Raw genomic sequence first — 17,726 nt, 5'->3', positions numbered from 1 at the left:
AACTGCAGTGCTGTATCATTTAGGTATAAAGCACCTCTATGGGTCTTAAAAGCAGGCAGCAGATGTGGGCTACAATGCTTTCCTCCTCCGGTGTGCCATAAAACAGTCACAGCTCACTCAGCAGTGTGACCAATCTCTGCAGCTTGGAAGCAGATTTACACACTGGAGTCCTTTAAAGACCAACATTAAATCTGGACCCGTGACTTCTCTCCCCTTGTCATCCCCCTACCCCCCAACCAACCAACCAAAAAGAAAAAGTGTACTGTAAATGCCTGTAATCCTTTATCTTCTACGATTGGATATCTAGACTGTGAATTCAGAATATCTCCTCATCCTAGAACGTAGAGACACTACACAGTAGACACACAGAACCCATTGCTTACCATCTCCTTTCTATTAATTTGACCTCATTTGTTATCAGAAAAGCTTGAGTGCAATCTATCTTATTGCATAGTCAGTTTACTCTATAGTGCGGGTCTGCTAGTGTATCACCATGCTGCATTTCCCACAGTTGACTGAATGGAACAATTATGATTGCTACACAGATTTTATATTTTAAATACAAGCACAGCATATTTTTGTTGTCAAAGAAGAGCAGTCCTATGAATAGAATTAAACACAAAATGATTTTAGGGTAAATTTTAATTTTGAGCAAAATAAAAAGAATGACATTTATGGTAAGATACAGTACAATGGTTAAATGCAATGCTATTGTGCAGATTCTTTTTTAACACAACTTCATGCCGGGCAGATCTGCTTATCAATGATTATATAAAAGTGAGTCTACAATGAGTATAACAACTATACCTAACAGCAATAAAAATGATAAGTTTGTTCCTTCAAATTTCAGTTTACAAACAAATCAAAACTTCATTCATTGCCAGGTACAATTTCCAGTCGGTATGTCTATGTAACATGAGGTTAGTTCACATGTTTCTGTTGCATAGAAAAGATTACCTCGTCTTGCAAGTTACGCTCTATATATACGTTTCAGTATTTCAATACAATAACTGAACAGGAAATGCTGCTGTTGTGATATTTTCCAGCTATATATAGGGTATATAGTAGTGCATGCGTGCGGTATACGGAAATGGGATACTTTGAAGTACCGACCTACTGGTCACATTTATCTATAAACAGCGTTTAACGGGGATGCATATATATATATATATATATATATATATATATATATATATATATATATAAACGAATGAAATGATTAACATGAAATAAGGTATAACATGAGAGCAAAAGTAAGGCCCTCATCACCTTGAAATGAAGCTCTGTGCGGTGACTAGAGTACTGCAGGCTTTCACTGATGAATGCGTGAGTATCGAGGGCACATTTAGCAGCAGGCATTCTTCATCAGATAAAGAATTTATGGACCACGGTAAAACTGATAGCGTGTTAAAACAATTAAATGTAGAAGTTTTGCATCTTTCAATTCCCCCATGCATTCAATGCTCTAAAAGGGACAAAACCTTGTTTTAACTGATCAAACATTTAAAATAATTTCATATTATGTTCTCTTTAAACAATGTTCCCATGAATGAACAGCTTTTCAACAGTGCCCTGTTAAAATAAAAAGGCATCATATCTAGGCTATAACATGGGTGCGTACACATTCATTTGAGTGCTTTATGCATTTCGGAATGAGGCAAAAGGGCACAGGTTTGAAATATATTTATGGTTTGTAAACTCTTTGCATCATTATTTGGTTGGTGCGAGATTTCCCTTCTGGGAACTTCAAACTTACTAAGGCAACTAAAGTGAACTATTTTAATTACTCGAACTCTACCAGTGCAGAGAACCTTTATAAACCTTATACAGGCATATACCAAGTCCTCTTATCAAAAAAAGAGTTAAAATTGGGAAACAAAAATCCTTCATTTTTAAAATCTGACATTATTACACAATTACAATTGATCAGACCAGTTAATAGATTTAGGAAATTTCCAACATTCAAATTCAAAGAGTGACAAATTTAAAATACAGATATATATATAAAAAAAATTTAAATAATCAAATCGATGTACCAGACAAGATCAATAGTAGCATCCATAGAAATATCCTTCAACAGATTCACAAACTTAATCCTTTTTTGTGCGTCCTTTAAAGTCATCCATCAAGTGAAATGCACCAAGATAATCTCCCAGAACCACTCCAAGCTTGGTTGGCAAAATGCTGTGAAAAAACACGAAGAGTGAAGAATCAGTTAACCAGATGTCATGGCATTCATGTTATGGCAGAAGGTTGCATATGCTCAACATCAACACCACACTCAAACTTGTGCAAAAAGATGCCATGCAAGTACTGAACATACCATAACCATATTGAACACACTAAAACAACATGCAGTCGAGATGCAATTCATACCACTTCATTCAACAACACAACATTTATATGAGTGCAGAAAGCAGAAAGGATACTGTAATAATATTGTATTTATTGTAACAGATATTAAATGTTATTCAATAGGAACAGATATTTGGGGGTTACACATGAGAACACGCACGCTGATGCAAATTATTCTAGATAGGACGTGTAAGTATCCATACACACATAAAGAGAAAATAACATAACGGCTACCTAATGGTGATAATCATGAAAAGGTGCATGTATACAATGTATAATTTGTGATTCAATATTTAAACACCTACATGGTACTCTGTAATGGCCAAAAAGCATTAAAATATCTTTAAAATTGAAATAATAAACTAACCATTATGAATTAACAAAACATCTCTCGATGTCTAGAGCTCGAATATGCTTTCACATTGACCATGATTCAGTATGGATGGTTTAATGGTAATGGATTTTTTTAATTTCTTTTTTTTTTTTTTTTTACAATAAAACATTTAATATGCATATATTTTCAAAGGAATATGCCATTATACATTTATAAAGCTTTTACAAGTTAGAAAAAACCCTGACATATACAAAGAACAATACATCCGCCCCCCACCCCCACACACAAATTTAATTCAGCTGTATGATGCTTCACTTGGTAATTATATTAATGACACCTGTTAATAATGCAAGTGTGAAAAAAACCCCACTTCAGTCTCCAAAATGGGTCTTAATTTACAGGTTTTAATTTCACTTTATCATACAAATTGTTATTTCTGCAGAAGGGGTTTTGTCCTGAAAATTGAGAACATTGCAAAGAAGGTTCTATAATGTCTACACCTCATGGGTAATAGTGATCAATCATTTTGCTTTTAGTCATTGTTAGAAAGCAATAAAATAATTTGCTTTAGTCCTCCTCTTCCTCCTCCTCCTCCTCCTCTTCCTCCTGTGAAGAGCACTATACCAGGGGTGCCCAATCACGTGCCATGATCCAACCTGTCACTACACCAGCTGATTTCACTCATTAACACACCTTCAATCAGAGAGGAGGGAAATGATATGTGAAATCAGCTGGGGTAGTGATTGTTTGGAATGGAAACCTGCATACTCTCGGCCCTCTGTGGCACATGATTGGGCACCCCTGCCCTATACTAATACAACTGATTTGAATTGAAAAACTGAATGGACAGGATATCTGAGCAACAACAGGAATGCGGAACCTAACAAAATGTGGAAAGAAATCTGAATCCGGTTAGGGAAGCACATTGGACCACGTGCATGCACAGCACATGTCCAATACAACACACTGTCCAATACTCACAATTTCTCATGTACAGATATGGCCTTGTGCCTGCTTTGAAAATAACTGCCCACAAGTAAACAACTTGACGCAAATGGTCCACTTTTACTGAGAACTGTTAGAGCTCTAAAAAAAATGGAGACGCTTCACTAAAGGACAAGATGATTGGAGCTGCTGACCTGCACATGGCTGATTCTTAGACACACAAAAGGTCATTCTAACAAACGCAGCATTGCTTTTATTATTCGTGCTACTGTCCCATCTCGGAGGAATTTGTTTTACGTAGACGGCCCCGTTTACGAATTTAAAATAACCCCAATTCATCTGAAATCATGTACAATTATCCCTTCACTGAACAGGCTTACTTTTTAAGTTGTTGGATGACAGAAGATGGGATGGAATGGGGTGCAGCATATAATACAGAAAGATCATGACACTGCGTCCATATTGAGAACAGTCGCATATTCCTGTATCTTACATCACTTACTGAAGCGCAGCCCTTGTTCAAGTGTGACACATTAATTGAAGTGCGCTTGCTCTCAGCATCAGGTATGAACTTATTTATCAGAGACAATTAGCATCATCGTTGGTATTGTCAGCACAGTAAAGAGGCTGATAGTGCTTGGGTTGTCTAAATCCAAGTTTAACTCAATTTCCCTTTTGTGCTATGAAAGTGCTAAGTTTGGATGTTTGTGATTATCATGCTATATACTGTGGTAACACTTATTCAAACGGTTTCATTTATTTTCAGCTGCAACAAAGCAGCAAAGATGTAAGTTCTGCCTTTTCGTAACTTTGAGAACCTTGAAGGACCGAAGTCTTGATGCTTTTGAGCCAGTCAGAGGTTGAGGTTGACACAACAGTTGAGGCAATCTCCGTAATTCTCCGTCTGGAGATACTGTCATGTCAAAAAGCACTGGCTGTCACTGCCACACAGGGTTGAAGGTTGAATAATCCCATGACTCCGATATCACGAGTAGTCATACATCCTGACTCCAGGAGTCATTATTGATCCAGAGAGAGGAGACTATGCACAGTTAGAGTGCCATGACAAAGTATTTGCCTCCTCCCTGATTTCACACTGAATGATTTCAGATCATTCGACAAAATGGTCAAATTAGACAAGGGGAATCCAAGTAAACAAAAAACAATTATTTCATTTCATGAAAACATTTCTCAATCACACATATCACCCAAGTGAAAAAGTAATTCCCCTGTAAACATAACCTTCAGCCGCAATACTGTAATTTCAATAAAACTGCTTGTTTCACCTCCTGCTACAGCATCTCTATTTGGTTCAAGTCAGGACTAGGCCACTACCCAAAACCTCAATTCTGTTTCAGCCATTCAGATGTGGAGTTGCTTTTGTGGTTTGGATCATGGCCTTGCTGCATAACCCAATTACATTTGCCTTGGTCCCGAGGCAGCAAAGCATCATCACACTACCACCACAATTTGGCTAAACAGCCATTTTTCTCAGGAGTTTGTATTTGCAGGGCAGTATACATTCAAGAGAAAAACAATGAACTCCCTAGATGCAAAATTAAACAGATACAAAATTACCTAAAATGTTTCTTTAAAAGATTCATAGCATGTTTTCAACATCATTTTGAGGCTCTACACAGACATGCAATTCAAAATAATAGTTTTGGTTCCAAACAGGCCCCCGACTGGGCCAATGAATCAAGAGACTAGACTCCCAATGCAGCTATTCACCCCAACTGTTAATGTTATGGCACTGCAGGAGTTATATTCACAAGCTCCTCACAGACGATGGCACCATCTGAACAGAAAAACACACCGGTCTCAGAAGAAAGCCACCCGAGAAACATAAGCCCAGATTCAGGAAACTGAACTGCTCTTAAGCCCATGTACCACAAAAGGGGACAATGCAAGCCGAGGCCATTGTTTTGTCAGTCTCCTGCAAGAGTACTCACTGGAGAATGACTCAGCTCCTCACAGTATGTATATATTGAAGAGGTCATGGAGAGGCACATACAACAGTCATTCCCTTCTTCTGGGGAACTGTCATGTTAAGTGGTCTCCATTTTGTGCATTAATTAGTCATATATTTTAAGCTCTGTCAAGTGTTTATACAGGTTTATAGAAAGTAGTTCAGTTAATCATAGAAATTTGGATTTGAAAGCATTTAAACAGCATCTTGTATAACATTTTACTACAGTGAAAGTATTTTGAAATCTTTGCAACCAGTAAATCCATATTGTATATATAATTTGACTTTATTCAAAATATGCATATTTGCAGCTATCATATCATTACCTGTTACAAATAATTTGGAGGTTTAAACAGGTTTGACCATTCAGTGTTCAGACCTCAAACTAATTCTAATTTGAATAATTAAGTATTCATTCATTTCAGCCTGAGTGGACAACATGTATTCTAACAAAACCATCAAGATTAATTGCTATTTTGGATACATAGTGCTTTCTACATTTCCTCAATGTAGATCCAGTCTATATTTATTTAATTACACACCACTGCTACTGTTCAAATGAGTTCAAGGGTACTTTATACTTTCCCTGTTTGTTTTTCGGCTTACCTGTAATTGTACTCACAAACCAACACCCATATCACTTAAAAAACAGAAGTGTGTATTCTGCATTGATCAAGCAGACAGGTCTACAACATGCTTCACTTTTACTTAAAAATATATTTTACATTCACAAAAAGGCTGAAGGCTGAAATGTGCTCTTTTACAATAAAAGAGAATTCTTGCGGTCAAACTCATTTGACAGACAGAATGCTAGGTCCCATTTCTATTTTGATTGGCCATCACAGAGGTTTTACTGTTGTGGCACGTAGAAATAATAAAAAACAAACATACTTCTTTAATCCTGAGATAAAGTACATGCTCCTGGGAAGCAGAAGGTGCACTTGGTTCGTCAGGATGGCATCCACAATCTTTTCGGCAACGTAGTTTGGGTCTAACATGGGAATCATACGGGGCCACCTGAAAAACAAAATAAAAAAATTAATCACAGCGCAAAAGTTCAAATGTGCAATTAAAAACTGAATTTGATCTTTGCTCATCCATCCACAACAAAACGTCTTCATACGAAAAATCTTAACGTGGTCCAACAGAAACATTTAAAGCATTTAAACACGGTTCTTAAACAGTCTAAATCATGCAGACGGGGATGAGCTCTGGGACACATCACTCCTAATGGCGAGGGACAGCGATCTGAGCACCTGTCTGTGTGTTCACGTCAGTGAGGGCCGGTGTGGGAGAGAGGGGGCGGCACTGTACTCCGCACAGGGGATGTCTGAAAGCGTCCACAACACCTCTGCCTGAGCCCTGAGGCTAAGCTTACACAAAACACTGTCCCAGAGCTGTCGATTCGGAAAACGCGCCCTGAGTGCCACGCCACATCGCATTGCCACAAGCCTGCATAAACACACGCGAGTCAACGAACACGCATGTGCTCGGGCCACAGGGCAGAGGTCAGGCATCGGAGCTCACATACTTTCAGCGTCAGAACTGAGGAAAATGGGAGGGGGAAAAAACTCCCGAAATGACTCACAAGAGAAGCAAGTAAAGTCTACAAGTATTTGCTTGTGTGCACAGTGGCACCTCTTGAGAATATTTTTTTATTTTACCTGTAAATCCATCTGACTTCTATCTCTAACCACTAATGGCTGTCACAGAGCTGTAAGAACCATATGGTTCATGCAAGATCCAATAGAAATGAAATTCACAGTTGTTTTCTTCATCGCACTTGTATGTACTGTGGTGAACGGTGCGGTAGTGTGGAAGGTAGCTGAGGTCACACTTTATATGCATGGTTATCGGGTCTCGTCCATGCCACCAGCATCTAGATAAGCTGAAGTGCGATTTCTGCTCACTGATTACTGCTGAGATTACTGCTGGAGCTAAGGGCGTAACTATTGTGGCCAACTTACCTCAACCCTGTCCCTACTGGATGAAGCTTACAGTTGTAGACTCATAGTTACTGACATATCCCAGACATGAATAAGAAATGGCTTAGGCTCAGCCTTCATTGACTTTATTGACCTGATTCACTTTCATTGCGAGCCCCATATACCACAGCATCTTGCAATCTACTGCTTTATTGCACAAGATAGGATGCCAGCAGCAAACACTGTCTATTACACAACTTACTTAGTATTGCAGCCATCAAACATTCCAGTGTTGATAAAAAATGGGCACACAATAGTTGTTTTAATCCCATCCATCCCTGTGGCTAGCATTTCCAGGGCTATGGACTCAGCGAAGCCAACAGCAGCAAATTTGCTGGCACAGTAGTCTGTGTAGAGAAAGCATATAGATGGACATATGTACATAGTATCCTGTAAAAAATATCAAAGGTCAACAGCCAAAAGTATTTTCCTGTGCATAACAAGCACTTGTTATGTCAGACTGTCAAATGTATATAATGATTGAGAACCCAACATTCTCTAGATTAGCATCTGATGCATGAGAAAATAGCAGAGACTACAACTGAGAAATTAACTATGACCCTAGGTTGTAGTTCAGTGGAATCTTGCAGCTATTATTTTACAGAATAATGATGGATATAGTGCAGTTTAAAAATCTGACTTCCTGTTTATGTTGGTTCCAATGAGTGACTAAATGGATTTCTTCTTGGACATTTCTGTAATACACTACCCAAAATTATGAGAAAATTAGTTTTTCCTGGTTTACACAGAATCTGAAGAAAGGAATCCCAACACCGAATCATAAGATCATTATAATATAGACTTTGAATAATATCCCCACAAGCAGTAAGATTTTCATGTTGCAGCTTTTAAAACCAGAGTTACCATCCACAGACACACGGCTCTTTGAATGCATACAAGCTGATTCCCCTGTTTATACAAATGTAATGATCAACTGTGCAGTGCCATTGTGAGCTAGAAGATCTGTCCTTGAATTATTCATTACACAATACAACAACAAAAAAACAGTCTGCGTTTTACAATTATTTTCCTGTTACGTTAAATAATTGATGTATGATTTGAAAGACACTCAGATGCAGTGATACAAACTGACGCTCCTCAAATATGTCCAATGTGTTTACCTTTTTTTCCCTCTTTTTTGCTTTGTTTGCACATCATATAATGACGGTCATGTGCCTTTCTGTTATGCAACATGCTTTTTTTGTTTTCGTTTATATCACAGCAGATGTGCTTCCCAACATGTACAATTTTTTTATTATTATAAATAAATAAAGAAATAAAGAAATAAAGAAAGAAATAAAGAAATAAACAATAATAATAATAATAATAATAATAACAATAAAGACAGTGAAAACTTGTCTTTATTGTCTCATGTTGTAAAATTTTCCAATTCCATGATATTAATTTCACAGCCAAATTTGTGAAATTCACAGACTGTCACTTACAGTACAAAGATTGCCACAGAACTGAGGTAAGCCATCCTGAATCAAATACCATATGGAATATATTCACCCCTTGCTATATTCTGCAATCTGATTAAGGACCATTAAAAACTCTGAATAACAGTTGCTTTACTGGTACACAGTAAACCCAGTATACTGTAGGGTGGATGACAAATAGCATGGTGACATCAGAACCTCTCTCTACAAATTGCATTGCCTTCTTAATTTATCTGTATGTACACACTGCATCAAAAACCATATTTAAGTAACTTGTTGAAATACAAAATATTGATTTATGCTGTTAGCCTACATAATATTTATGCTGCACATTGTTTTAAGCAGATGAACCTATCCTAGAAATTTGCCTTACTCAAAATCCAGGCAATGCCCAGGCTGGATATTTTCCTGAATCTATTTTGGTTATGAAGTCTTTCCCAATATTAACCACAATATCAAACATTCCAACCTGCGGTCTATAGATTACAATTCTATTTCCCCAACCAGTACACCTCACTGCTGCCCCCAGCTAAATATACATTTGTTCCAGGCCCCTGGAGTAGAGTTACAAAGAAAAAGAGGTTTCACTGCCATTGGTTAGAACTGACAGGGTTAGTGAACTGTACCTGCAAGGCCATTAACTCCAATGAGTCCAGCAGAACTGGCAATGCTGACAAGATGCCCATGGTTGCTTGCCATCATTGCTGGAAGGAATGCTTTGTAAGTCTTAAAGAGAAAAGGATTTAATGATTAACTTGATTATTTGATAAATAAATATAACATAATACATTTGGCAAATACTAGTGGGCCTGACACAAAATAAAGATAGGAAAGTCCAAAATTAAGATTACCGAAAACTATTAATACTATCCTGCATCCAACTTTCCAAATAGGAACCAAATATTTTGTGGTTTACCACACTGTTCTTCGATCACTGTGGAGGCAAAAATTCAAACATATAGTAAACTCTAACTTACCCAGAAGTGAGCCATTGCATTCACTTCCATTGTTTTTTCTACAAGGCTGTCAGGTGCATTGATGAATTTCTTGCCAGTAACAATCCCAGCATTGTTTATGAGTATACTAACATCACCAAGCTCTCTTTTGACCTAGGTTAAAAAAAAAAAAAAAAAAAAACAGGTTTGGTGAGTCAGGTAAGCAATGACAGTATCATACAGGCAGTATCAACAATATCAACTAGTATCAAATGTTTTTCCTAAAACAAAACCACATACTACTATTTAACACCATAGGAAAAAAGAGAGCCTGTCAAAAATACAAATATTGCATGTGTGAAGCATTTTATGTACATTTTATGTCAGCCTATGTGTTGTTTCCATAACCAAGTCCTGTAAGTCTAGATCCTTCTCTTGCGGTCAATAACAGAAGCAACCCATGCAATTATACCAGTAACAGCTAAAGCTTTTCATTAGAGGAAACACAGGAATACACAAACCAGTTGAACATGCTTAAGGTGGGGGCCATTACAAAGGGAGCCTAAAGGTGGGCCCATTACTTCCACAAAGGAGAATAGCCATTGACTCTCATATTATGTATCCTAGTTACCGAAAGCATCTCTTTGTAATCTTTGGCAACTGACTACAAGCAGGATACTATCCCTGGCTCTCGACTCTTTCCAGAAATTTGCATGCCACACAAGATGAGGCACAACTATTCAAAAAGGCATTACACTACTACAGGTATTTTCAGGTATCTACATATACAAGTCGGTGATTTTATTAAATGTAATGTTAGAGTTACATGGCTTTTCCATGAAATAAATGTCACCCAACATTATTTTTTTAATGAATGTATTACATACACCCCCAAATTACATTTATATCACCATTTCAGCTCTACCCCATATCTGTATGTAAAACAAAATCACTTCCTCTTTAGTAGGAGGCAGTTGACAACATAATGTCAACGGTTTCCCTACAGGAGCACACACTCGACAAACACGAATCGCAGATGTAGCCAATTTCATTTTTCAAATTAAATGTTCATGCATCTGTTAAATTATGAATAATTAAATCGCAATGGGTCTGTGAGGTGTTATTTTGCTAAATATTCTCCTTGAATCAAAGCTATGCCTCAGCCCTATGGGCTATGTGACACTGACACAGACGCGGGCTAAAATGGAAGCTCAGGAATCACTGCGTCTATATCACAGTTATAGTTCTATTTTATAGTTTGCACAAGGTCATGAATATGCTGTGGAGACTATGGACACTGGTCTGCCATGCCATACTGCCATGCCATACTTACATTAAAACAAAGGAATTGCAATGTACATGATACAGTTAATGACATAGGAATGGTCAAGAGACCACAATCTTGGTGCCACAATCCCCCCCCCCCCCAGGTTTTTTTTTTATCCACAATGACACTTTTACCACCCATACAAGAAAGAGGCATAAATGTTAAAATCTACTTGGTATGGATCAGTCTGTTGTCTAATCCCAGTGGGTGTAGTAATAACCAACTGTAGTGTTGGCCAGGGAAGTGCCAAGTGTTCTCCACTGACAAGAAGAGATTAACTGGCGTTCTCCACTGACTAAGAGAGATTAACTGGTGTCTGTAACATCACATGCTCTTTTCCATAGCACCACCCATCCCTGCCTTGATGTGAACAATATAAAGGGAGTGCAATGAAAGGTGGACAAAGGATTTGATGTTTACAGAATGCCATTACAGTCAAAATCTTACCTGATCAGCAATTCTGTAGACTTCGGTTTTCTTGCTGCAGTCACATATGTATGTGTGAACTTCAGTGGCACCCTTTTCCTTGGCTAGACGAGCAGTCTCTTTGTTGCCCTCCTCGCTGATGTCCCACAATACTAATGTGACGCCCAAAGTGGAAAACTCCAAGGCCATTAACCTCCCAATGCCACTTCCAGCACCTGTGATTAACACTATCTCCCCAACCACATTTTTCCTCCTAGCTGGGAGGAACAGTTTTACAAAAGCTTCCAAGGGGTAGTATATGGACAGGAATAGCACCATCAGTGTCTCCAGAAAGAAGTTCATTGTGCAGATCGAAGGGTATCTAGGTCATACAGAAGAACAAAAACATTTATTCGGACTAAAACTAAAAGCAGTGTATTTATGCATAGAAGTATAGTGTGCAGGCTTCTCAGGCCGCTACCCATTAATACTGTTAATATTCACACTCACTTTATTAGGGACACTTACATATTAATGCAATAATCTGATCTGCCAATCGTGTGGCAGCAGTACAATGCATAAAATCATGCAGATACGGGTCATGAGCTTCAGTTAATGTTCACTTCAACTATTAGAATGGGGAAAATGTGATCACTATTTCGACCGTGGCATGATTGAACGTGTGAAACCTCGAAGTGGATATGCTTCAGCAGCAGAAGGCTTAATAAGTGTTTAAAATAAGTCTAATAATAAATACCTAATAAAGTGGTCACTGAGATCTATTTATCTACCTGCTACTTTGTCTACTCTGTGTCTTAAATACCTTCTAAGTAAATATTACCATTGTAGCAGTTGCATTATGTATGCTGTTATTCAAAGGAACACAACATATGCCGCATTTCATACTATTCTAAAGATCAAAGATCTCAAAAATGAGTATAATAAATACCTAATAAAGTGTATATTTTCCCACTGAACGGAGTCGACCCAAATGACGTTCAATAACGATTTGGAAGGGATGCTAGCTTAAATACAAGTATTTCCAGTAATAAGGCTACATGCACTGCATGAAATTATTAAATTGATTTTGACGTTACATTAACTGAACGTCATGGCTAGCTAACTGTCCGTCCCTCGCTTGTTAGAGAAGTATACAGATTAACTTACCACTCACGTTACTCGACCCAAGCTTCGGTCTCTGTAACAAATGGTTTTGGACAGTCCTTTTGGGCATAAGAGTGTTGCACAATTTAATGTTTACACAACCTTCGTACTGCTAAAGAAGCACCTTGTAATGCGCACAGATACAAAGTTCATTTGCACAGCCACAGACTTTCCGGCAGCTAACGGTACACAGGATGTAGATGAGGGCGCGGTTAAAATTGTGAACTAACCCTTTAATTGCTGTCGGTTGGTCGTGTCTAGTGGTAGCCTAGCATCATCTGAACACCAGCATATTAGGTAAATCCAAGTTCTATTCCTATGACGTTTTAAGATCAATAATCTAGAAATGTATCCAATGCGAAACGGTATTTTTCAGGAAATTTGAGTAATGAAAGCAGAGCTGAGATCAGGCTATGATGGGTTAACTGGTCACGTGGCAGGAACTGGTATTTACGGTTTGTTAGATGCACACGAGCTCCACCATATTTATAAGCTTTCGATAAAAGTCGTGTTGCTCAGATCAAATTATAAGTGATAACATATGGTCTATGCGCCATAGATGTAAAATAAAAAGGGTGGCGAACAGATTCAATCTACAAACTGGCAATGACGGGGCATAATTGCGGCTGTGATAACCGTATCCAAGTAACTTAACCTATTAATTTGTGAAAACGTCACCAGTAGCCTGTTCCATTTCACCAGTAGCCTATTCAATTTCAGTTAATGTTCAGGTTTAGCTAATTGCCAATATTTGTTTTCATACACAGGAGCGTTGTCAACATTTGTTTTCATACACAGGAGCGTTGTCAAATTGCAACAAAAACGTAAAATGTAAAATACATTCAATGAAAAAGACTGATGATGCCGTTTAAAGCTTTTGTAGATATTTATCTATATTGCAGTTCGTATATCCTATTGCAAGTCCCTTTGTATAGCTTGTCAAACGTCTTTATATTAATGAAAATACACCTGATTTCCTATCAGGCCACAGTTTAGCCACAGCTGAGTGATTCTCAATGTATCCAGAGATTATGGTAGCTTTATAGGCTGTGATTGTCTTGCAACAGCTTGCCCCTTGCCAGCTTATAGTGTCTACTCCAGCAATAACACAAAGACTAGCCTGGCCTTAAAAGCTAATTTTGTAAAAAAAAATGTGTATTTATTCACAAAGTCTCTCTTTCTTTTTTTGTAATGTGCACACATACTTTAACTGAGAAATGATCAGAAATTAGCCACAAATGCACACAATACTTGCCACTAATGGGGAATGGTAAGAAAATGAATAATGCATTTGTAAAAACTATGCAGCTTTGCTTGTATAAATGTTAGGCACTCACAATTTGCAGTGTACTTACAATTAAAGCAGTATCTGACACATGCATTACTCACGCCACTCTCCTATATAAGCAGTGGAGCTGATACAGAAAACAGAGGCATTAATAACAGTACCCTTAATGTCCTGCTTACAGGTTATGTGTAACTTTCATTAGGTGAGAGTATGCCCCTATCACCAACTGCTCCATGCAATTACAGACTGTAATTGACAAAGAGCTCATATTCATGTAATTAACCTTTTTTTCTGTCATGGTAAATAAGAGCTTGTATGCTTCTGTATTAATGGTGTTTTCATGAGAGTGCGATTTGGTCCAGATTCCCATGATTACAGAGTGACCCTCTCGTTAAGTGCGTCATGTCTTCCCCTCACCACACCACCTGTCACACACTGTTGCTAGTGTAGGCATCATCTACAGGACATACTAAATGCTTCCACCGTCCTACTATGTTAAGATTTTATGACCGCCTTTATGTTTGGGGTGACACCAAACCATTTCCCACAACATTAGCTATCTAAAGACACCAAACACTGTATGTGGGAAAGCCATGGTTTATACAGTGCTATTTCAACTCAACAGTTCTGGGAGCATTCCACTGATGGGAGCAATAGTCTTGTATTGATGAGCACTGCCTTTTTATCACACCATGCTAACCCTGTGTCAACAGCATTTTATCCATGAATATGAAAAATCTGTGAGAAACATCTAATTTTAGAGCTGAAGGTACAGTAAGTGAAAATTTGGCATCTGTGTGGGAAAGTGCCACCAGAATAAAATTTAGGATAAAAATTTAAATGGTTGTATATTTATTTACATTTTAAAGTTACAGAGGGTCAAAAGAACATATTTGTATGCGAAGTTGGTCTGTCAAGCAACATAATACTCTTACAGTGGTCATCTGTTTTACAATGTATTAACAAATAATAAACACTGCAGTGCACGCAATATACAGTATGCCTACAAAAGATTATCCCTTGCTATCTTGAATCACCTTTGGTCCCGCCTTTGGGAGGGAACTCTGTCAAATGAATGGAGAACTATGAATGGAGCGGTCTATTCCCACATGACAGACCTATCAATAACTATTGCTAAATCTACTTCTAAAAATATGTTACACCTAGTCAAAATGCCTGGGCATATTTTACCATTTCCAACAAAGAAATGAAGTTAAATTGGTTAAGGTTAAGACCTTTTTATGATGCCCATTTTCTCTGTAATTGTGAGAGTGAAAGCCATGATCTGTTGCACTGTGCAAAGTGATTTGGAATGAGGATGTGAGCATGAATGAGCCATTATTACCAAACCCATCCTTCCTCCCCAAGGTATTTTTTTTCCCATTTTCACATTAACCAAGTCATTGATTTTCATGGCCTCCCATCCTCTCCTTTTAAGCTTGAAAACTACTTCTGGTCAAATCCATTTTTCCTCATCATTATCAGAGCGTATAACATGTAATCGTATCTAGGTTCAAGGATTTCTACCGAAAAAAATAAGAACCCCTGCTGTCCACATGTTAATACAGGAAATAGGCCAGGCACGCCACTGTCAGATCAACATAATCATTGGATTGGTGAAAGTTCTACAAAAAGCTCAGGACACTAGATACAGCTGATCAACAAAATAACAATGAGTGACTCAATATTCTAGAATATGCATAATATCAAGATATTAGTCACAATTTACATAACATAAAATGGATTGTGCCAGGAATATAAGAATGTTACAGCTTTTTAGGGATCTCATGGGCTTGTATTAGCATTAGCCAACCATATGTTTGTTCTAAATTTAAAAATGAAAAGGTTTAAATATGAAATGGACTTCATAGACAGTATAGACTAAAATGTATGTATGTATGGGCCTCCAGTCCTTTTATTTATTTTGTTAGATGTTTCCTTGAGTGCAAATCTTGAGTGTTGTGGTCTGGTAATTGTGGTGATGACTCAAGAATATTGATTCTTGAACTCACTGAGCCTTTTTTTTGTGGATTTGGAGGAATGTTTAGGATCATTATTCTGCTGGAATGTCATTGTTCTCAGCCAAGCTTGGGCCGCTTATTAGGAGGATCAAGGTTCTTTGCTTAAAATGTCACAGTTGGACCAGAAAATATGAATCAACACCTAAACAAAATGGATTGTCCTTCATGTTTAGCTGAAAGGATAGGGTTATTCAGTTTGAGCTTTTATCAAGAAACATGTAAATGGCCATTTCTGTTTTTTTGGGGGGGTTTTTTGACCAAAAATATGGTGTCAGTTGCGTTTTGACAAATCTTTAACACTTCTAAAATGTTCTTCTGCTTCTCTGTTTGACCTGCAAAGAGACTTCCTCCTTTCAACTCAATACGGCTACAAGGACCAGTTTCAATCTTATGTTGGGTGGTCACAATGTTGATCAAGCATTGTTTAAGGCCGCAATTGTTGTTTAAGACCAATAATTGTGGTCCCTGAAATTGTAGTTGACTTCTAAACTACATTTCATTCAGCACATTGTGGTAACATACCCATGCATCCTCTTCTGCCTCGTGTTGAGATTTAGCAATCACCCCAGTAACTGCATCTTGCTAATGGGTGTTATTTTAAATTAAAATTGCCGTTAAGAATTATGTGTAGTTACACAGGTTTCTGATAACCTCTTAGACAATGGAAACAGTCTTTACTTTTCTTAGAATTTACTAATTGGTATGATTTTGATTATCATGTTTAATATGTATGCTATAGATTTGCTATAGCCAAGCACAGTCATTGTGGGGCTCCACACCACAGTGAGCACCAACGTGGATTGGATCACATCTGATTTCTGTATTAGATAACTGCATTTCAGTGTGGTTACTACTTCTGATTTCTGTATTAGATTACTGCATTTGTTTCAGTGTGGTTACTACTTCTGATTTCTGTATTAGATAACTGCATTTGTTTCAGTGTGGTTACTACTTCTGATTTCTGTATTAGATAACTGCATTTGTTTCAGTGTGGTTACTACTTCTGATTTCTGTATTAGATAACTGCATTTGTTTCAGTGTGGTTACTATTTCAGATTTCAGTATTAGATAACTGCATTTGTTTCAGTGTGGTTACTACGTCTGATTTCTTTATTTGATAACTGCATTTGTTTCAGCGCGGTTACTACTTTCTACTGCTTTCAAGCATTAGCATTTGGATTCATTAGTTGTATTGAGCTTTGATGTGATATGATGAAATTCTGGATATATTGTGTTCCTTTGAATAACAGCATAATGCAAGGGTACTGCTACAATGGTAACAGCAGTATTTACTTAGAAGGCATTTAAGACATACAGGAGATATATAGGTTGATAGATAGATACACACAGTGAACACTTTATTCAGTATTTTTTGCTTATTTGTTACACTCATTAAGCCTTCTGCTGCTGTAGCCTATCCACTTAGAGGTTTGATGCATTGTGTGTTCAGAGATGCTCTTCTGCATACCACTGTTGTAATGTGTGGTTATTTACATTACTTCACCAGTCTGGCCATACTCCTCTGACCTCTCTCATTAACGAGGTGTTTCTGCTTGCAG

The 17,726-nt window shown here is 37.6% G+C and overlaps 1 protein-coding gene across 1 annotated transcript; it reads right to left on the bottom strand.

Moving 5' to 3' along the window:
- Positions 1–624: 624 nt before the first annotated feature.
- sdr16c5b (short chain dehydrogenase/reductase family 16C, member 5b) lies at positions 625–13,037 on the bottom strand. The gene is made up of 7 exons (XM_061240260.1): positions 12,862–13,037; positions 11,737–12,076; positions 10,005–10,136; positions 9,654–9,753; positions 7,791–7,935; positions 6,495–6,620; positions 625–2,184 (listed from the first exon to the last, which is right to left on the bottom strand). The coding sequence occupies exons 2-7, from the start codon at positions 12,055–12,057 to the stop codon at positions 2,091–2,093; spliced, it is 918 nt and encodes a 305-aa protein (XP_061096244.1). The 5' UTR covers positions 12,058–12,076; positions 12,862–13,037; the 3' UTR covers positions 625–2,090.
- Between the last annotated feature and the right edge of the window lie 4,689 nt (positions 13,038–17,726).

This window comes from Conger conger, chromosome 4, assembly GCF_963514075.1.
Source record: "Conger conger chromosome 4, fConCon1.1, whole genome shotgun sequence".
Lineage (NCBI taxonomy): Eukaryota > Metazoa > Chordata > Actinopteri > Anguilliformes > Congridae > Conger > Conger conger.
Note: the sequence above shows the minus strand (reverse complement) of the source record. Positions and strands in the feature narration are given on the sequence as shown.

Bases quoted from the DNA above. Each gene is read 5' to 3' on its own strand.
- sdr16c5b (XM_061240260.1), bottom strand. From the start codon at position 12,057: ATGAACTTCTTTCTGGAGACACTGATGGTGCTATTCCTGTCCATATAC. The intron at 10,137-11,736 runs GTAAGATTTTGA...TTTTTAACCTAG, and splicing joins TCTACAGAATTGCTGATCAG to GTCAAAAGAGAGCTTGGTGA. The intron at 6,621-7,790 runs GTAAGTTGTGTA...TTTGTTTTTCAG, and splicing joins TTTGATGGCTGCAATACTAA to GTGGCCCCGTATGATTCCCA.